The sequence below is a fragment of the Polistes dominula genome, unplaced genomic scaffold (genome assembly GCF_049000335.1).
Source record: "Polistes dominula isolate Pdom_NZ unplaced genomic scaffold, Pdom_raw_medaka contig_82, whole genome shotgun sequence".
NCBI classification, from domain to species: domain Eukaryota; kingdom Metazoa; phylum Arthropoda; class Insecta; order Hymenoptera; family Vespidae; genus Polistes; species Polistes dominula.
The window spans coordinates 5466818-5487634 of record NW_028301046.1 but is presented as its reverse complement, the minus strand read 5'-3'; the positions used below and the strand labels follow the sequence as shown (position 1 = coordinate 5487634).

General features: G+C 25.9%; 4 protein-coding genes across 8 annotated transcripts; 3 read left to right on the top strand and 1 right to left on the bottom strand.

The window, feature by feature from the left end:
• Positions 1–1076: 1076 nt before the first annotated feature.
• On the bottom strand, positions 1077–2327 carry eIF1A (eukaryotic translation initiation factor 1A). Of its 2 annotated transcripts, XM_015336148.2 has the most exons (5): positions 2175–2327; positions 1879–1962; positions 1556–1792; positions 1337–1437; positions 1077–1249 (listed from the first exon to the last, which is right to left on the bottom strand). In XM_015336148.2, exons 1-5 carry the CDS (start codon positions 2188–2190, stop codon positions 1244–1246), a joined length of 444 nt encoding a protein of 147 aa, XP_015191634.1. In that variant the 5' UTR covers positions 2191–2327; the 3' UTR covers positions 1077–1243. The 2 variants fall into 2 exon arrangements, with proteins under 2 accessions (XP_015191634.1, XP_089031291.1); XM_089175165.1 differs by lacking the exon at positions 1077–1249 and having other exon boundaries at positions 1328–1437.
• A 223-nt stretch (positions 2328–2550) lies between these two features.
• Positions 2551–4350, top strand: Ssb-c31a (single stranded-binding protein c31A). Of its 2 annotated transcripts, none has more exons than XM_015336099.2 (4): positions 2551–2711; positions 3051–3121; positions 3684–3909; positions 4008–4350. In XM_015336099.2, the coding sequence occupies exons 2-4, from the start codon at positions 3068–3070 to the stop codon at positions 4088–4090; spliced, it is 363 nt and encodes a 120-aa protein (XP_015191585.1). In that variant the 5' UTR covers positions 2551–2711; positions 3051–3067; the 3' UTR covers positions 4091–4350. The 2 variants fall into 2 exon arrangements, with proteins under 2 accessions (XP_015191585.1, XP_015191586.1); XM_015336100.2 differs by having other exon boundaries at positions 2552–2711; positions 3051–3118.
• Positions 4351–4482: 132 nt separating this feature from the next.
• On the top strand, positions 4483–19637 carry LOC107074584 (DNA-dependent protein kinase catalytic subunit). 3 transcript variants are annotated; one of them, XR_016177481.1, is made up of 16 exons: positions 4483–5386; positions 5463–5644; positions 5748–5910; positions 6004–6122; positions 6205–6591; positions 6777–6952; positions 7047–7300; positions 7377–10009; positions 10087–10242; positions 10381–13898; positions 13967–14495; positions 14581–16875; positions 16965–17664; positions 17786–17991; positions 18063–18223; positions 19514–19637. XR_016177481.1 is itself a non-coding variant. In XM_015336138.2 (15 exons), the coding sequence occupies exons 1-15, from the start codon at positions 5260–5262 to the stop codon at positions 18138–18140; spliced, it is 11523 nt and encodes a 3840-aa protein (XP_015191624.2). In that variant the 5' UTR covers positions 4483–5259; the 3' UTR covers positions 18141–18403. The 3 variants fall into 3 exon arrangements, 2 of the variants coding, with proteins under 2 accessions (XP_015191624.2, XP_015191625.2); XM_015336138.2 differs by lacking the exon at positions 19514–19637 and having other exon boundaries at positions 18063–18403; XM_015336139.2 differs by lacking the exons at positions 4483–5386; positions 5463–5644; positions 5748–5910; ... (1 more) ...; positions 6777–6952; positions 19514–19637 and having other exon boundaries at positions 6452–6591; positions 18063–18403.
• LOC107074586 (cytochrome c oxidase assembly protein COX18, mitochondrial) lies at positions 18425–20727 on the top strand. The gene is made up of 6 exons (XM_015336143.2): positions 18425–19176; positions 19514–19651; positions 19749–19896; positions 19982–20106; positions 20202–20312; positions 20406–20727. Exons 1-6 carry the CDS (start codon positions 18577–18579, stop codon positions 20598–20600), a joined length of 1317 nt encoding a protein of 438 aa, XP_015191629.2. The 5' UTR covers positions 18425–18576; the 3' UTR covers positions 20601–20727.
• The last annotated feature ends 90 nt before the right edge of the window (positions 20728–20817 follow it).

The following is a 20817-nucleotide window of genomic DNA, read 5'->3' as shown; positions in this document are numbered from 1 at the left end:
ACAATATTCAAAGAAAGTATTAAAAATACTCGCTTGTGAATGCACGCAATCAATCAATTTCAACATTTGGTAAGTATATTATTGATGAAATAAATGATCCAATATAGAAATTACCATTAAGATCGACAGAAATAAATTTGTTTATTTTTCACATCGTTTAGAACATTTATATAATATACTTAAAAATTATATAAGTAAGATACGTTTTATCTTTGATCCTTTGATTACAATGGAGTCTGCTGTTAGTACGCTATCGTTGTATGGGACAGAATTATTGATTTCTTATATATCTTTATTACTCTTATTAATATGAAGACCTTGATAACACCTTCCTGGAGTCAACAGCACATGATATTCTAAAGCTGTCAAACATCAAAGTACTAGCTATGTCTATCATTGTATAACTCTAGTGATCCAAGGGGAAGTAGTGTTTTCAATGAGTCCAGGCTTTAACTATACAAGTTAAATGAAATTAATATAGAACGAGAATGTAAGTCAGGAAAGTGTTGCTTGCTATGAAGATTTTAAGATATACTACATTAATTTAAAGTTCTTAATTCAAGCAGAATTAGATTAGCTTACATCTTATTATTTTCATAAAAAACGAACATTCAACGTTAACCAACTACAGTTAAAAATTAAGGAAATGGTCTATGATCTAGCTCGAAGTAAAACAATTTTCTTTCTAATAAACAGTTTTTAATGATGTGGACCAATACATATAAAAATTGACGTTGTACATGTATGCATGTGTATATATAAATGTATGTATATATATACTATTTTTTCTTTCGTTTAAAATGATTATGCATTCATATGTCATCAAATTACTTATAATGATACACAAGGAGAAAACTAAAATATAGTACATACGATAATATTGCTTACTTACATCTCTATTAAGTTATAGCAATATAATGCACTTTAATTGAATCTACATAAAAAAAAATCTATAAATTAACTCACAACAATGGATAATATTAATTTAATGCGTGACATAATTTAGATAAAAAATATTTTATATATATCTCTGACAAAACTTGAAAAAATAATACTATTGCAAAACAAGTATGACATTAATTGGAAACATGTTATTTTATTCATAGATACAAGAAAAATTGGCTACTTATTAGAAGCAAAATTTGCTGTTTTAATGAAGATTCCATAGTTGCATCTATTGAAATAAATAGATACTCCTATACAATTTGACACCATATTTTGCATCTGATTGTATAATATATCATCAGATCTGTAAAAGTAAATGCGTGTATAATTATTTTGTATGTTATTTTATACAAGCACAGAAGCATTGAAGTATTTTTACTTTTCAACTTACGTTGTCTACATCATCTTCATCATCATCGCTAATTTCATCACCAAACTCAATATCTTCATCAAAACCATCTTCAACGAAGGTAACTGTGTCATTGATGCGTACTGAAATAATAACATTTTTTTATTATCAAACACCAAAGCTTTAAAGTAAACATAACATAAATTTAATTTCAGTAAACAAAATTGTTTACATTTGATTGTCTAAAATATTTATACTTACCAGTTTCTGGAAATTCACCATATGTTTTCAAATTTCGAGCTTCATCAGATGTATATTTTAAAATAACGTCTGCTTTAGCATCTTGATAATCCCGAAGACCAATTAAAATGATATCACCTTGATTGATCCAAACTTTTTTACGCAGTTTTCCTCTTATATGACACAATCGTTTTACACCATCAAAGCACATAGCTTCTAACCTGCCGTTACCCAGCATCTTTGTTACTTGAGCATACTCTGAGAACAGTTTCAGTATTATTTTTATGTAATCAAAAAATAACCTATAGATCAATTCAGACATATTTGTATGTTTAACATTGTACCTTGACCATCTTCTTTAAATACCAACTCTCTCTTTTCTGTTTCATTTTCATTTTTACCTCTTCTCCTATTTTTACCTCCCTTTCCTAGAAAGATAAAGTAATTGTTAATAAAACATATCGAACACATGGATCAATAATTATAATTAAAATATAGTAAAAAAATGCACATTGCAATACACGCTTAACATTGTTAGGTTATGATAAACTAATTACATTTTACTATGAAAATTAAACGTGTTACGAACATTTATATTTAAATATAAGATTTTAAAATAGAAAATATTTAATTTACTGACCCTTATTTTTCGGCATGATTAATTAAAGATGTATTAACTTGAATATAATTTTTCACAAACTACACAACGAAATTAAGCGAACAAGAAATACAGTTCTAAGTGTTGCTTTTCTTCTTGAATATATAATATCTTCAAGAGAGAGATGTCGCTAATTTCGCTCAAAAGACACATTTCCAATGGTCAATTCCTATATACTTGTACTATTTCTGATTTGTAAAATGATTTGCTATTAAATTGGACAAAGTTCTAATATGATAATTGTTTGACAAATATGAAAACATTAATTGATAATCCAATAATTCAACATTCTATCGTTATAATACAATATAAATACACGATATAATGATCACTTTTTAATATTGATTTTATTTTATGTACTTTGCTATGATTCATGCGAATATGCATGTGTACATAAAAGCAGTACACATTGAAATATAACGAATGAGAAGAAAATTTCATACAAAACGACCAAGTTCGATTTTAGAAACTGAAACGGTTTTTTTGAAGAAAAGAGCAAATAAATTTCGTTAAGAATATGTAAGTTCATTTTAAATTTAAATAATTAAATATAAATAGTTTATTTCATGTCAATATTTCAGAGTATATCCTGTATAACTTAAAATAGAACCATGTTTATATATACATTTATATGTATATCACATATAAATACACATGTTTTTTAATTCATAATTAATTTACATCAACAATAAATTGTTTAATAAAATTTACTAAAACATAATTATAATATTCAATATATAAGTATATTAACGTAACATATTGTTGTATACAATTTATAAAAAAAACTTTTGAAAGTACTAAGTTATTGAATCAAACTTTTATCTATTTCGATTGTTAATTAATGCTTTTGTATTACAGAGATTCTCATTTATAAAATGCCTAAATCAAAGGAATATGTCTCGAGCGATAGTGATAGCGACAGCGAGGTGGTAATTTACATTTTATATTTATTTAGGGTTATCTTTAATTGTATGCAAAATGCATTAGGAAATTTTACATTCAAATTTTCTTTATTCAAATATTTTGTGACAATATTTGATTTATATGACGTAAAAAATAATCTTATTCAGATATTTAAAATTTGTTTTGTAACATAATAAGGAGTTATTATATGTAGAATTTAATTCGGTGCTTTTTAAACAAATTTAGTATTTATTTACAAAGTAATACATCTATTATTCTTCTAAATAGTCTGCATTATTCTCGATGACTTTAGTTCATTCTTCAAGCAATTATCAAATTCCTTGACGCAAAGGATAGCAATTTTGATGTAATGAATGTAAGGCACTAAATTAATTTCTACAATGTGGAATAAAATTCATTCATATAAGATTTTGTTTTTGAAAAAAATAAGCTTGAAAGTTTATCAAGAACACTATATATTTTACAATTATAATTTAAATATTAGATCTTCGCAAAATATTTAAATTTTGATTTTTCTTTTAAATTGAAATATATATTTGTCAATTATTTAATTTTTATAATTAAAAGGAACAAGTAAAGAAGAAACAGAAAACAGAAACAGGAGAAAAAGCTATCTCAAATAAAAAATCAAAGAAAGAAACTAAAGTGGAAGAACCGAAGAATGATGGGGAAGACGGATGGGATTTAGGTGGCAGACGATATGTAAATGTTCGAAATTTTAAAGGAAAACTCTTTGTTGATATAAGAGAAATGTACATGGATAAAGATGGAGATTTAAAACCAAGTAAAAAAGGTATATAGAGTATATTAATTTGATTTATATTTTGATAAGAAGAACATTTGTAATGCATAGTTAAAAATAGTTAATTAATAGATGTTTTTTTAAAACAGGTATTTGTTTAAATATGGTACAATGGCGCAAGTTCATGTCAATCGTTGAAGAGGTTGATAAAGATGTGAAATCAAAATGTTGATAAATTATTATCTTAATTGTTGATCAAAGTCATCTTATCTGATTATAAGATGTACATTTTGGTTTTCCAATTATATCTCTTCTTTGATATTTAATATATTTATTCAAGTAAAAATTTTAGTTTTCTTTTTTTAATAATGAACAATATAATATAATTTTTGTTGACTTACAAGATTGTCATTTCAAACATTACATTATATATTATTGGAAGTGTTATTATCAAGTTTTCATGTGTCAAAAAATAAATATTTATTATACGTATTCATTAAATTATTTTTACTTAAATGAATCCTTATTTCTTATTATTCGTAATTTAAAATAAAAATTATAATATAAGAAAATAAATTTACTACAAACCGATTGATAAAATTGAGAAAGCATCAGTGTATAGAGTGACTCATAAGTTAAACAATTCGATTAATAAATTATTTAAAACAAGATAATAATATTATATTTGATGGAATGAAGAAAGAATGCTCAATTTTTAACTGACAAAGGTAACATAAAAAAAACCTGTAAATCAACAAGTTACATAGTAATTGCGTGACTTTTGAATCACCTTTACATGTCACACATGTTACATGTGTGCTTGTAATTTCTTTTGTCATCGCTAGATGGCAAATTTATATTTTGATAATATTATGCTTGTTCATAAATAATAGTACAAATTAATTTTGTAATTAGATTCATATAAAATATTGAAATAGTTTTATAAAAATATGCTTTTTAATACAATTCATGTGTCAATAACAATAATATAATTAAACATGTAATATTGTAAATAGGTTATGTTTGTTCTGTTATCAATGACGAAATGATAGCCGTGACGGTATCCTAACGAATATAGTGCTTAGTAGTCTGTGACAGTTTATAAATTATTTATACACTTAGTTATATTAGTTTATAATTACTTATAAACTGATAATATTAGAATAGATCTTAACGAAATAAAGTACGAAGGTCGTGAATGGGGATGGCGGGAACATTGACAGAATTTGATATTTGTGGCAATGAACTTAAGAATAACTAACGCTCACTAATAATAATATTGTTATATTTATTATATGTAAAAAGTCGCTAAAAAATATTTTAACCTATATATATTTTGTAAATTAATTCAGTAAACACTGTATATACTTTATAATTTAAATAATTTAGTGGATTTTAACCATGGAGTCGATTTCATCATTTATGGATATTTTTGTAAGATGCATAAAAGAAAATAATTCCAAGGATTTAGTAGAATTCTTAAAGGATAGTCATAAATACTTTCAAAGTTTGACAACAGATGAAAGCAGTAAGTATTTGGAAATATTCAGCAACATTAATATATATTTCACATTTATTTAAATCACAAATTTTTTTCTATGTAGAACAAGCATTGTCTAATCTTTTTAATAATGACGAAGGATTGCTCACTTTTCTCAAAAACGAACTTAATAGACTGGTGTCAAGGAGACATTTTGATAACGTAGTTATAGAAGTATTTTCAATAATTGGATTTATTATAGACAATTTTCATATGATATTTCATCAATATGTTCAACCGGTTAAAGTAAGGATCTATATAACTTGTTTATTTATATAATAATAAATATCGTATAATTGTAGGTTCATAACTTGAAATAAAATATTCTTGATTTGTTTATTCTGTTTAGGATATTTGTCAATTGGCACTTATTATGCAGTGTTCCATGTATATTAAAAGATCTGCTTGTAGTACTTTGAAAAAATTACTAGAAAAATTTGAAGAAAATGAGTTAAACTTAGATGAAACTATTAGAGAATTTATGTCAAAATTCTATAAACTCCCTGTTAAAGGTATTTTGTTTAACACATTGAAAACAATAATAATAATTATTAAACAAAATATTAATGTAACAACTACTTAATACTTATATGTTTTTCTTACAGAAAGAAGTTTTATCTTCTCTATTTTTGGAACAATAGCACAGCATCATCCACAAGTTCCAACCTTGCAGAGATATAAAAATGATATTTTTAAATTACTGTTTAATGATTTTAAAAGCCAGGTATAATGAACTATTATTTGAATATTGTATATATGCATAGAAATGTTTATAACATTATCATAATATATTTTTATATTTACAGTATAATCCTTCATTAAAAAATCAACCTAACGAGATTCAAACTTATTTGGAAGTTCTTACTAGTATTTTAAATGATCTTTGCACATCTGAAGAAATAGGTTCAGAATATTATGCAGAGTTATATAAATGGATTAAATATCTTAGCATGCCAGATCTAGCAAAAAAGTATATCACGAGAACAGCAATTGTTTTTTTATCCAAAAATATAAATCTATTTTCTACATTTGTATATAATGATTATAAATATTGGTATAAACTGCTTTTCAATTTAACAAAAGAGGGAAGTTCACATGGACAATGCGGACAGGAAGCATTAAAAGCTTATTACAATAATTTAGAAATTGTATTAAAATCTAGCGACGAAGACAAAAATAAAGCAGTATTTTTGGTAATAAATTTTCTTATACAATAAAAATATACGAGGTATCCCAGTTTTTTTCATTTTATTATTTTAATTTATTGAATATGCTAGTAAAATTTTGCAGAACAAAACTGGGACTCCCTGTATAATTCATTATTAATTTAATAATATTATATATTTAATAAATCTGATGTGTTTGTAATTATTTTCAGTATTTTAAAAATCTTTTTAAAGAACAACTGATGGATCCAGCATTAGATCCAAATTCATTAAGACTTGTAGTTTATGGATTTAGTAAATTAGCTGCTCCTTGTAAAATATATTTTCATAATGATGTCAAAGATATGTATTTACTTATTGCAGGCTACACAGTTTCTTTGTTTTTAAAGTAATTTTGTTATTATATTCTTACAACAGATACATATATTACGCATATGGTATTATTAAAAATTGCTACTGTATTTTATTTATTTGTATTTTAGGGAGAATATGGAACAGGTACAATTTGAAAATATTACTGATTATCAAGAAGCATTATCAGAAATACTTCGTCACGTATCAGATGTGTCTATTGGACAAATAAATCTTCTGATAAAAATTAGTGTTTTCTCTATCAAAAGATATCCTGATTTCTCTGGAATACGTAAAACTTATGCGATTTCGTCATTAATTAAAACTATAATTAATATTGCTTCCATAAATAAGATATTATTAGATGAATTTCTTCATAATATAAGTAAGTATATATATATTATTTTTAATTTTATTTAATACAATAATCTACTATTCTATTATATATTAATTTTCTATAGTTCTTGATGGAATTGCATGGACATGCTCACATACGTTACGGATTGATGCTGAATTGCTTGGTGAACTACATAATCTTTCAAAAAATCCAATTTGTTATAAGAATTATTTGCCTTTGTGGCTGGAATTGTTGAAACCAAGTAGATATAAATATGAAGAAAAATTAATACCACAACAAATTTTTGATAAAATAATAAACATCTATATTACGTTAATAACTAAATTAAATTTAAATACCAGGATAAAGGACGATTGTATTTTTTCTGATATAGTTTTTTCTCAAACTGCCGAAAATGAAAAAGATTTCCGAATATTTCTTAATATGGTGGATCTTATGATTGATATAATTAATCGGATTGAATCATTTCTTTTGGAAAATACAATACATAAATTTTTATATGAAATTATTAGAATGTCTTACAAATATCCTTTGATATCAGGATTTTACAAATTAGTTCATGTAATCATGAAGAATTCTGAAATATTTTCTACTATAGATAATAAAAATGATAATAATATCGAAATACAAGAATTAGTGTATAAATATTTGATAAATATTTTGGATCAGATTGTTACTTTTTCCAATGAGTTATTGACTGCTTGTCTTTACCTAATTATGTGTATACCAATTAAATATGTACCAAACGTATTGAATCGTACGATTTCTACATTTAAAATTGCTATTACAATGGGTTTAAATGATTTTGATCTTGCCTCTGTTATACTTGATACTTTGGAAAAATGGATATCTCATTTAGATCGAGAAGACACTAAGGATTTCTTGTTAGAAATAATACCAAGTTTAGAATTATTTCTACAAAGCAACGAAAGCTCTACTGAATTATTACAAGATATTATAAAGTCTGAGAGAAAAAATGTTAAATATATAACTTTAATTGATAACGACAATGCATTAGAAAATCTTCAAAGAAGAATCCTTTTATTTCTTGGCTCACTGGATTCCGATGTTTTATCAGATGTCGTATATAGAAGAACCTTAAATACAGGATCAACTTGGGATAAGAAAGATTTACTTAAGTGTACGCTGTATTTTCCAGACTTGAGGACAGAGTTTCATTTTGATAAAATTCTTCCCAGATTGATAACTTTGGCTCAAAGTTCTGGGGATAGACGCACAAAAGTAATTGCAAGTGAATTACTTTATAAAATGGTTTCATTTATTCTTGGTAAAGCAAAGCAACATTTAACAGTGGATATAGATCGTTTTGCTACTTTATATGAAACGTTATATCCAGTATTACTCGACCTTAGTTGTGATTCCGATGAAGTTGTGTGGAAACTTTTTCAACCTTTAATGATACAATTGTCACATTGGCTGAGCTCACAATTTATGTTTAAATCACTTATAACTGCATTGTTTATAAATGTACTTTTTGACGGTCTATGTAATAATGAAAAATCATCCGTCAGGGAATTTTCTGGTTTATGTTTATCAGAATTTATAGATTGGTCTTTGAGACAATTTTCAGAGACAAACGAACACAATGGACATATTCGTGATATCATAAGAAAGATAACTAATTTTGCAGTACATCCTTCTAAGGGCAAACGTATGGCAGCAGCTACGGCTTTTAATCATCTTTACAGAATTATGCGTGAACATGAGGAGATAATTACAATATATTGGTTAGAGTTATTATATTGTTTTATTAAAAGTTTAGAAGGATGTAATGATATCTCAATACATAATGCTCTTAACCACATCAATAAAGTTATACAAGTTAAGGCAGATTTATTGAATGAAGATAATCCATTGCGTAGAAAACCATCCGCATTTACAGGAAGAACATTAACTGATGCTGTTAATTGGTTATTTACTCAATGTGGATCCTTAGATCCAAATTGCAGACAAAAGAGTATGGAATTGTTTGTTAAGATTTCCGAACACCTTAATTATAGTTCGCCAACAGAAGTTATTGAATCTTATATTGAGAAAAGTGGAATACAAGAAATTAACTGTATAATATTGAAAGATTTAAAAGCAAAAGGAGACAATCTTTCCGTTCAAGATATGTTATTGCTTTCGAAGAGTTTGGACTGCTATATATGGCTGATAAATAACAACTTAATCAATATAGATTATTTATTTACCGATAAAAATCCTGAGAAAGATATTATTTTCGATTGTGTAAGAAATTTTGTATACTCACTGTTGAAAACTAAGATAGAACAAAAAGATAAAATAGTTATTTCTAAAGAAATTGAACAATTGCAAATGTTACAATGCAAAATTATAATGAGAATATTCAATTTTATTCAAGTTCTTTTTAATTTAGATAGTAACATTATACCAGATTTTGTTCTCAATGAAGAATTATTTGAATTAATAGCTAAATGTGTAATATGCCCACAAGCACTAGGATTCGACACGAGAAATGTTACGATAAATGACCAATTACCAATATTGTTAGAACAGTTACTTCAAGTATTCGTAAAAAAAATGAATGACTCGGCACAGTATTGTTTAAAAAAAATTGAAAGTTATGCAATGAAACATTGTACTACCTTTTTAACTTTGCATGAGAATAATGATAAAATATCAACAGAAATTTGGGATTACGTAAAAGGTCTTACTTTATTAGAAAATTGTAATATTCTTTCTCAATTATGTAAGGTAAGCATTAATATAAATATTATATTTTCTAGTTAATAATGTTATAGCGTGTATTTATTGTACATTGTGTATTACAGGATCAACAAATTTTTGATAATTTTGAAAGTGATATTGAATATATTTTTAAATCTTTGTCAAAAGAAGAAGCTGGAATTTCTGTTTGTGTTGGTTTTCATATACAAATAATAGAATATTTACAGAGTATAATGAAATTGTTTCTTACTACTTATAAGGTAAATTAACTTCCCTTTAAATATATGCACATGATATATAGACATTTTTGATATTGTTTTTCAGAAGTAATATTATTATCATAATTTTTTAGAAAAGTATCTTTTATTTTTTGGTTCTAACTAAAACAATTTTTTCAGCCATCGATAACAAAAAAATTAATAAATTTAATTGGAAACAATGATGTATTGGTTGGATTAGATACAATAGAGATAACACATGGAGAATATTTTTTGAGCATATTTAAAGATGCCATTTTTGGATACATACTAAAAAATATAGAAGGAACTATGATAATTCTTAAAGATCTATTAGAAACTAATGCATGTTTTGCATTGACTATGTTAGAAGATTTAATGCTATTTGCACAGCATCATAAAAATAAATATAAAGATTATATAGAATCTTTAGTAACTACAATCATCAAAAAGTTCATTATTTTAGATAGAATTGTAAGTAATATTGAGAGTAGAAAGGAGAAATTAATTAACATATACGGAATTTGCGTGCATTTAATGCATTGTCCTATAAACGTTGCACATATGTCTGAATATTTTTATCAATGGATTCTAAAAGAATTTACAAGACAAGAAATAGATATTGAATACAAAACTAAGCTTTTACAACATTTTCTTGTATGTTTAACGGATATGTCATCTACATATAAACCTGAATTAGTTACCATTCTGCATACATTAAGAAAAGATAGACTTTCAATATCGCATAACGTATTTTCGGAACATAGTATGGTTGCAATGAAAATTAAAAATTGTTTCTACATGCTATTAACTCTATTACCTATTACAAAATCGTTAATGGTCTATGAAACTATAATTTTCTTTGCCGCAAGTGGTGGTAAATATTTATTTACTGAAAAATTAGAAGAGTGTATGAAACAATATTTTAATACTATTCCTAGTAATTATGCTTTGAAATCATTAGAAATGAGTTATAAATACTTTATGGATCTTAACAGTTTTGGTAATGATACCACCTCTAGTAGATTTGACATTTTACAGAAGTTTCTTTTACCAATGTTTCAATTTTGCAACATTCATGAAATAGAACAATTTTATGAAAACAATATTAAGGATATTTATACCATTATAGCTAAAAATCTTGTGGGTAATGATATAGATAAACAACAACTTATTATATCTACAATTGGTTGTTACGAACTTGTTGGTATTATGTTTGCAAAAATTGATATACAAAAAATAACTAACGTTGATAGCACAATTACAAAAAATGCTATTGATAATGTGGATACTGGTACAGAACTTTTATCAGGATTATATGCAAATACTCTTCGCGTGCGATCTTTGAAAACAGATAATTCAGAACATAAAGAAATAATGAGATTATTACATTGTTCTGCATATAATTGTTCCATAGCAATTGTAAGTTTAAAAGATAATGAGCAAGCATATATGAGCGTATTTGGTGAAAATAAAAGTAAAAATATGCTTATATGGGATAATATTATTGATTTGGATAAAAAATATAATATTCAACAAACTGTTGAAAATTATTCCAAAAATAAAAAGAAATTAATTAACATAAAAAAGTCTAAAAGCCAACAATACAATACGAACGAAAACAATTATTCATATATTTATAGCTACAATATAGCTGAATCAACACTTTATGAAGATTTAAATGCTTATGATTTAAATGAAGCTCATATTATTAATCAATCTAAAAATAATAACAAAGAAGAAAGTATGAGCTTATTATTTGAATCTGATGATTTAAACGATCATGAATGTATGCCATCTATTTGTGGAGTTTTAATACATATGATGTCTAAGGGAATTTATGTTACTTCAAACGAAGATAATATCACGTTGCCTAAATCATTAAAATGTTTCCATGACTCTATGTTAATACAACGCAATAATAATATTAGATTATTTATGTTAAAAATTATATTGAATACGTCACAGCTATTTGAACATTATGCTAAATTTTTCTTACTTCCAGTCATAGCTACTATTAATTCATATTTAATTAAAAACAAATTGAATTATATTATTACCGATGCTTTATTTACGTTAATAGATTGGCATAAAGTTGCCGTACCTAGTGAAACTAAAGAGAAAGAATGGGCACAAAAACTATTTGAAAAATTAGTTCAACATATATTATTGACTGATGAAGATATATCAAAAGGAATTTATAAGTACAATGTTAATATTATTAGAATGATGATTGCAGCTTGGCATCAATGTTTACAAGTTCCAACGAATTTCAATGAAATAATGAAAAATTCACCTAAAACAGCTGTTCATCTAATACTAATGTTTTTAGCTAACAATACGCAAATAGAAATTATTTACAGAGACGATATTCTAGAGTTTCTACAAAATACTGTTGAAAATTGGCAAAAAGATGAAGAAATGGTTTTGCAAAGTTGCGAAGCTCTTGGAATAATATTTAAATTATTTAAAAATGATACAAACTATTCTAATAAATTACATGAAATCGGTGAAAAATTAGAAAGCTCTTTTCGACAGATGCAAATGAAATTTGGAAATAGGCAAATTAGATGTATCCAAGCTTTGTGTAAAAATTATCCAGATATAGCCAATGAATATTTAGAATTTATTATGCTAAGTATGTCCAAAGTTGATTCCAATGGAAGAGCTATTTGCCTGGAATTATTTTTGTTAACGATTCCAAAACAATCTAAAGAACAAATTACAAACAAACTGAGTTACATAAAGTTCCATAGTATATTAAAAAACAAAATTGTGCTTTGTGAAAAAATAGCACTTCAAATTATACATGAATTAGTTCTTATATTAGAACCATTGGATCTTTTATCACTTGCTAAGTTGGTTTCTCCATATACGAAGCATGATTTTTCGGAATATAGAGAGATAGCTTACAAAATTTTCATGAGTATATATAATAAATATTCAAAAATAACTTCATGTAATGATAAGATAGAAGAATTGAAATATTTAAGTAAACAAACTCTACTTGGAGGTTTATTGGATCCTGCTACAGAATTACAAACAAAAATATTACATTTTTGGACAGAAGATAACAATTTAGCAAACAAAATAACAGATAGATGTTTAGAAATTTTAAACATATATTCACCCAATACAGAAGATGTTTTCCTACCATTTATACCACTTACAATGTTGCATCTCTTAACAAAGACAGTTGAATATACAAGTAAAATGTTCGAACCTTTAACTAATTGTGATTATAAAGATTATGAAATTATTCCTTCATGGAAAACCAAAAATGTAGGATCGATTGCACCGTTATTTGCTCCTTCGCTAGCAAGTCAAATGAATCAAGTATTCACTCAAACAATGTCTTCGACATTTAATTATGATTCTTTTTATACATCATTTCAAAGTAACACAAATTTTCGTGCAACACAAGATCCAATATTTGAACCAACATATCCAAATGAAGATCAAGACAACCAAATTTTTTTGAATGACACAGAATACGATATGAATGTACAAGCATCAAAAATTGTACAACCTGCCGATAATAAACGGTCAAGAAGATTTTTATCCAATTCGTCTGCTGTTTCCAATATCATTAGACAACAAGAAATAATAAAAAATTCGCAACATTCTAAAATGATAAAGAAAGAAGCAATAAGACAAAGGAATACTGTAAAGTTATGCAGGTAAGTATTTCTAGTTATATGCATACAATAAAAACATTAAAATTATAATCATTATAATTTTTTTGTAGAAAATATAGATCTGGTGACTTTCCTGATATTGAAATTACCCTTTCTGATTTAATTGAACCACTGCAAAACTTAATAAAAAAAGATCAACTGATTTGCAAAGATATAACAGTTGCAATGTTTAGCTCTCTTATGAAAGCTATTAAACTGCAGCAAAATATAAATATCATTGATGATATTGTTTCAATCTTAAAGAAAATATTATGTAACTGTCAAGGAAGTTCTCCGCTGATGGCTGCGATGCTAGAAACAATGCTTACATGTCATATAATTGATTGTACTCCTGACATTGCAACAAAAATTTCTACTGCAAATCATTTTAATTTCACTGCTACACTTCTGTTGGAAGAAAATTTAATATATTATTCTAATGAAACATCACCACCTCAAAAAAGATTGTGCTTGGCTGAGAAAGAAATTGATGAGCAGACTAACAAATGGATGCAATTAGCTAAACTTTATGAATCTATGAATGAAATCGATATCGTTTTAAGCATTTTCCGAGATAAAATTGATAATAAACATTTACAGGTATTGTTGCATTATATAACATAGTAACAATTGTTTTATTTCTTTTTATATATATATTTTTTTTAATGTTAAATTTATATTTTAGGATTCTTCTCTTGCTCAAGCTACATCTGATTGGGTAAGAGGAAAATCAGCATATGAAACTGTCTATACAGAAGAAGGAGGATTAATTAAAGAACACTGTCTCCAAGGTTTATTCAAATGTTTGAGTCATTTATCAGACTGGGATAAAATAGATACATATATAAAAGATAGATTAGATCAAAATTTAGATAATATTTGGAACGATGCATGGAAAAATTGGATGTTTCCATGGATGTTTCAAGTTTATGTGCACAAATCATTAATTTTAGATGAAAGTTTAGAGCTTGTTGAATTTAAGAAAGCAGTAAATCTTTGGTTTGAAGATGAACAGAAATTAAGCTATATCAAAAGTAATTTTGGAGAAGAATTAGCTTTATTCTTTTTAAACGAGGGACAAGTTGACGCTCACGATTTTTTAAATGCTGCTCTCGATGAACTGAGGAAACAATGGATACATCTACATCCACTGTCTGTTCAACTTAAAAAGAAAAAGCTAGAAAAATTACAAGGAATCAGTGATATCGATCTATTTTTAAAATATTTGAAAGTCTCTGATACTACTCAAGGCGCCCAAAATTTATTAAGATTCTGGCGCAGAAGTGTTCCTTCAGTGCAAGATGATATTCTCTTGTGGGATAAACTAATCTTATATAGAACAAACTTTGCACCACTTTATATAAAACGTTTAAACGATGTTATGGAGATTGAAACGCAAAGTGACGAAGAAAATAATTATATATATGAATTACAGAATATTTCTTATCAACTTTCACTTGATATAATTAATATGGCCATAAGTCACAAAAATAAATTTATAGCAAATCAACATTTTAATTGTTTAAAGAAACAAATCGATAACTGTTCGTCACAAATTAAACATAAATATATATTAGCCATTGCTAGGCTTAAATATCTAAAGGGAGAAAACGAGTTAATTTCTGACAAAAAATTCTCTCATTATGTTTTTTCTTGGAAATATTCACATAAAATATTGAATCAAGATGATCTTGATGTTTCGCTACAAATCGCTTCTAGACAACATATAAGTACGCTAGCTACAAGATTTGTACAGTTAAGTTATGAAAACGAACAAATTGTCGATGTATTATACAAAAATAACACGATCTTAAAAGAATTAGAGGTCGAATTCAGTAGCATTGAAGATATAAGAAATCTTTTGGAATCTTATAGCTTTAAAAAATTGGAAGAATGTTGTAGCATTGGAAATCCAAAGGACTGTTACTTTATTTTGTCTAAATATTGTTACGATCAATTTTGCAAATTTTCCGATAATATTAATTTGTTCAAAGAGTTTGTAAATTCTACATTGAAAGCAATGAGTTATGGTTCGGTAGATGCTGCACATTATTTTCCTTGTTTATTAAAACATCAGTATTTGAATGACGATGAAGTTAAAGAGATTTTTATAAACAACACTAACGAAATTCAGTCTTGGTTATTTCTTAGATGGCAAGCACAATTATTTTCTCATCTTGGAACATCGATAGCGGATTTAATTATACCGATTATTGAAAGAATTATTAAAGATTATCCAAATGCTTTGATATATATTCTTCGTTTAATAATAGAAACAAATCCAAGTGTATTGAATGATTCACGAATGTACAAAATCAGAAAATTTCTGTACGATAATCAAGAGTTAGAACAGTTTCTTAAAGCAATGCAATATGTTGTTCAGCCAGAATCGTATTTATGTTATTATCTCCATGAATGTGTTAAAAATTTGTCAAAAGGTCCAGCTACTGCAATTGATATTTTAATGAAAAAGATTCCATCTTTGGGAAAAAACAGAAATGAACCAAGACCAGGAAATATATATAATATGATTAGTAAGTTTAATTTAAAAAAACTTGAAAAAATGCAAGATGAGAAGGAAATTCGTCAATATTTGAAACAATTAGATCAAAATCTAAAACAATCGCTTCAGAAAACGAAAACCAATGGATTACTGAAAAATTATAGTCCATGGTTATGCGAGTTTAGTGAAAGCCAATTAGAAGTACCAGGACAATATACAGGCTATAGAAAACCCATGCCTCAATATCACGTTAAAATTATGAAACTAGAACCAACTGTAAGAGTTATGGAATCATTACGTAAACCAATCCGTATCACAATAATAGGTGATGATGCAAAGGATTATATGTTTTTAAACAAATTTGGAGAAGATTTACGACTCGATCAAAGACTGCAACAAACTTTTTTAATCATAAATAAAACTTTGAATACGGATATAGCTTGCAAACGACGTCATTTATTTATTGATACGTACCAAGTATGTAGATTTACAATGTAATTTCGTAAATACTTAGTATATCTTAAATTAACAAAAATATAAAAGCATTGTATTTACTTTAATTGTAGGTAATTCCACTGTCAAAATCATTAGGTCTCATAGAATGGATCAAAGATACCAAATCATTGCAAGATTTAATTTATTTTACTCTTCCTAAAAATAAATATTCTCATTATGATAGCATTGAAAAAGAATACAATGCATGGATTCAAAAAGCTGCTGGATCTTCAAGAAATTTAGCAATACAATATAAAGAAGCAACTTTAAACTACAACGCTAATGCAGTTACTATAAAAATGAATGAACTAATTGCTAAAACGGAATGGGATTTGTTACGTAAAGCATGCATAACATTGTGCCCATCGCCAGAAAGTTTTATAACATTTCGACGAAATTTTATTACTAGTTATGCTACAATGTGTGCAGTACATTGGATTTTGGGGATTGGAGATCGTCATCTATCAAACATATTAATTTCTATTGGATCAGGGAAATGTTTAGGCGTCGATTTTGATCAGGCTTTCGATGCTGGCATTGATTCAATGATACCTCAACTTATGCCATTTCGTTTAACAACTCAAATCCTTGGACTTTTAAAACCATTTACTGAAAAAGATCTCTTTGGAGCAACAATGACGCATGTTTTAAAGGCTTTGCGATGCGATAAGAGTACTATTCTTGCATGCTTAGATGTTTTTATACATGAACCTTTGAATTGGACAGAAAATGTTAACAAAGCTTTGGAAAGAATTGAAGAAGTGAATGCAGGTAAGTGTAGAAAAATGTACAACAATCTTAATCTTAAAATTAATCTTAATCATCAAACTTAATCCTAATTCATTCTGTACCACTTACTTGTAAATTAATTTAATTTTTGGTAACATTTTAGATGTGAAATGGTTACCGCAAAAAAAAATTAATATTATAGAAAAAAAGTTGAACGGTAATAAACCATCAGCAATAACTTTGGAACAATTGAAGGATTTATACATTGATCAATATTTTGAAAGATATTATATGATAGTTAATGGCGATGATGGCATTAAACGTACTCGTTTAAGTATCAAAAATGAGAAATTAACAGCAGAGGAACAAGTAAAATTTATTTTTCATTATTATTAATTGTTATGCCTATATTATAAATAATTATGAATATATTTTCACAGGTCGAATGTTTATTAGATCAAGCAACAGATTTAAATATTTTGGGTCGTACATATGTTGGTTGGAGACCGTGGCTATAAACTATTCCAAATATTTCAAAAAAGTGTTATCAAATTTAATATAATAATAGAAAATAAAACGCTTGTAATGTGTCGGTAATTATGTAAGTAGACTAACAATAAGTAAAAAAATTAAATAAAAATTGATTTTATGTGTGATTCATACTTTATAATATAAACAATTTTAATATAAAATAAATTATCAATTTTTATTTCACTTATTCTATTGTCATAATTATCAGTTGATATATTCTTATTTAATAAATAATAATAATATATATTAATTGTTCAGTTAATTATTTGTTATTAAATAAAACTTGATTAACTATTTGTTTGATTAATTTGATTAATTATTTGTTATTAAATAAAACTTATATAGTATTATGTTTTCTAACCTCAAAAAACATCGTGGTAGTGTAAAAGTGTGATTTTAAAAGTTATTAATATTATTAGAATAATGATAAGTTTTCGCCCTTGTGTAATGCACATCACGAATTCACATAACAATATTTATTTATTACATAAAATCGATATTAAAACTTTTTCCAAGGGTTCATGTTCCTCTTTTAAAAATTCACTGGTTAATATTAACCAATTCAAGAGACAATTGATTCATTCTACTGGTATTGTTGACAATGCTATACCAAATCTACGCTCTGATTTGTCGAAACAAATATTAATAATTAATAAAATAAATAAAAATAGTATATATGAAAAACAATGTAAATTTATTTCCACACATAAATCTTTGTGCAACAAAGTCATAAATAAACAATCACACTTTGGAACAAATTCGCTTTTTATCAAAAATGATTTTACCACACGAAATTGTTATAATGTAAGACAAATGTCAAGTTTTTATGAACGAACATGTGATAGTTTGTACAAGAATTATGTTAATCTAATAACTGGTATATCTGAAAGTGCACCTGTGGAATTTGCACAAAATTCTTTAATAGATATACATTCTTATACAGGCTTACCGTGGTGGGCGACTATAGTATTGACAACTATATTATTACGATTAACTATTAGCTTACCAATAGCAATATATCAGGTATTTAATATTATGTACATTTTGTGATTACATATACTATAATTTCAAATAAGATATCTTATATAAATCAAATAAGATATTTTATATAAATTAAATTAATAAAAGTAGTAGTTCTATTTGTTTTTCTTTTATTTTATGAAAATGTTTGAACTAAGTTTAAAACTCATTAATGATACTTTATTAATTGAAATTATATGAAGTTACATTAACACTGAACTTACCAAACTTACCTTTATTAAAATTTTCAATATAAACTAATTATTTTGTTTGTTTATGGTGAGTTTATTGTTAAAGTACCGCTATGTAATATTAGTAAAATTATGCTGATTATTTTTAGCAAAATGTTACTGCTAAGCTAGAAAATTTACGCCATGAAATGACTGGCATTACTACAAATTTGGAACGAAAAATTAAAGATGATATGTTTCGAAATAATTGGTCACAGGAACATGCAAGACGTATGTATATTCTTTCGGTATGTAATTATTATTACATTTAATGTTTTATTATTATATAAATGTTTGAAAGAATTCTTTATATTTAATAAAATGATATAAATTTTTCGATCATAGGTAAGAAAAAAATGGAAGGATTTAATTGTCAGAGACAATTGTCATCCGGTGAAAACCATAATTCTCGCATATATTGAAATTCCAATATTAATAATATTAACATTTTCACTACGAAATTTATGTTATATGTTACCCAAAGGCGATATGTGTAAGAGAGAACATTATTTGATATAATTAACATTTAAAACTATTTTTATTAAATTCTTATCCAAATGTTAAATTAATTTAAACAGATGCTTATGAGAATTATCTTGAATTTACAACGGGTGGTTTCGGTTGGATAACAAATTTAGCAGTAGCAGATAGTTATTTCATTTTACCTATATTAACTGCACTAATAAATTTAGCTAACGTAGAGGTAAGATTTTAATATAATATATATTGATCACATTTTCTTTAATAATATATTCATTGAAATTGTTAACTAAAGTTTATTACAATTGTTGTTTATAGACCTTTCGTATGTTGAGATTGAAGGAACCTACAATACTATACAAATGTCTTACTAATTTTCTTAGATTAGTATCAGTTGTGATAATACCTTTATCACCATTTATACCTTCTGTGAGTTATAAAAAAATAATTTAATTAAAATCGTATTTAGTAATTCATTGGTAATTTATCAAAATAATACATATTTACTTTCATTTATTTCAGTCTCTGTGCTTATATTGGATAACGAATAGTGCTTGTACTCTGGGTCAAAAAGTTTTATTGTTATCCCCAAAATTTCGCAGATTGACAAGGATTCCTGAAACTGAATCAGAATTATCTCATCCATATAGTTTTTTGTATAAGAAGATAAAAAGTAAAACAAATTTGGAAGCACTGTCAATGAAAAAATTAAAATGATTGGTTAAACATACTTATGTTTAACATAATACGTACAATAAAATAGATATTTAAAAGTTATGAAAATAGTATTAACAAATTTACAGTTAATCGACGTGAATATTGAATAAAAAGACATAAAATAATATCTATTCATATTTTATTATTTTATTATTCGTATGATCCTTCTACTTTGTGTTAGCTTCAATCTAAGAAGAATAATTTATTTAAAAATTTA

Coding starts and splice junctions, on each gene's coding strand:
- eIF1A (XM_089175165.1), bottom strand. Junction 1,793..1,878: donor ATTTAAAGAAGATGGTCAAG/GTACAATGTTAA, acceptor AACTGTTCTCAG/AGTATGCTCAAGTAACAAAG. Junction 1,438..1,555: donor TGGTGAATTTCCAGAAACTG/GTAAGTATAAAT, acceptor TTATTATTTCAG/TACGCATCAATGACACAGTT.
- LOC107074584 (XM_015336138.2), top strand. CDS start 5,260: ATGGAGTCGATTTCATCATTTATGGATATTTTTGTAAGATGCATAAAA. Junction 10,010..10,086: donor TTCTTTCTCAATTATGTAAG/GTAAGCATTAAT, acceptor TGTGTATTACAG/GATCAACAAATTTTTGATAA. Junction 10,243..10,380: donor TGTTTCTTACTACTTATAAG/GTAAATTAACTT, acceptor CAATTTTTTCAG/CCATCGATAACAAAAAAATT.
- LOC107074586 (XM_015336143.2), top strand. CDS start 18,577: ATGATAAGTTTTCGCCCTTGTGTAATGCACATCACGAATTCACATAAC. Junction 19,897..19,981: donor GTTACCCAAAGGCGATATGT/GTAAGAGAGAAC, acceptor TAATTTAAACAG/ATGCTTATGAGAATTATCTT. Junction 20,107..20,201: donor TAAATTTAGCTAACGTAGAG/GTAAGATTTTAA, acceptor TGTTGTTTATAG/ACCTTTCGTATGTTGAGATT.
- Ssb-c31a (XM_015336099.2), top strand. CDS start 3,068: ATGCCTAAATCAAAGGAATATGTCTCGAGCGATAGTGATAGCGACAGC. Junction 3,122..3,683: donor GTGATAGCGACAGCGAGGTG/GTAATTTACATT, acceptor TATAATTAAAAG/GAACAAGTAAAGAAGAAACA. Junction 3,910..4,007: donor TTTAAAACCAAGTAAAAAAG/GTATATAGAGTA, acceptor TTTTTAAAACAG/GTATTTGTTTAAATATGGTA.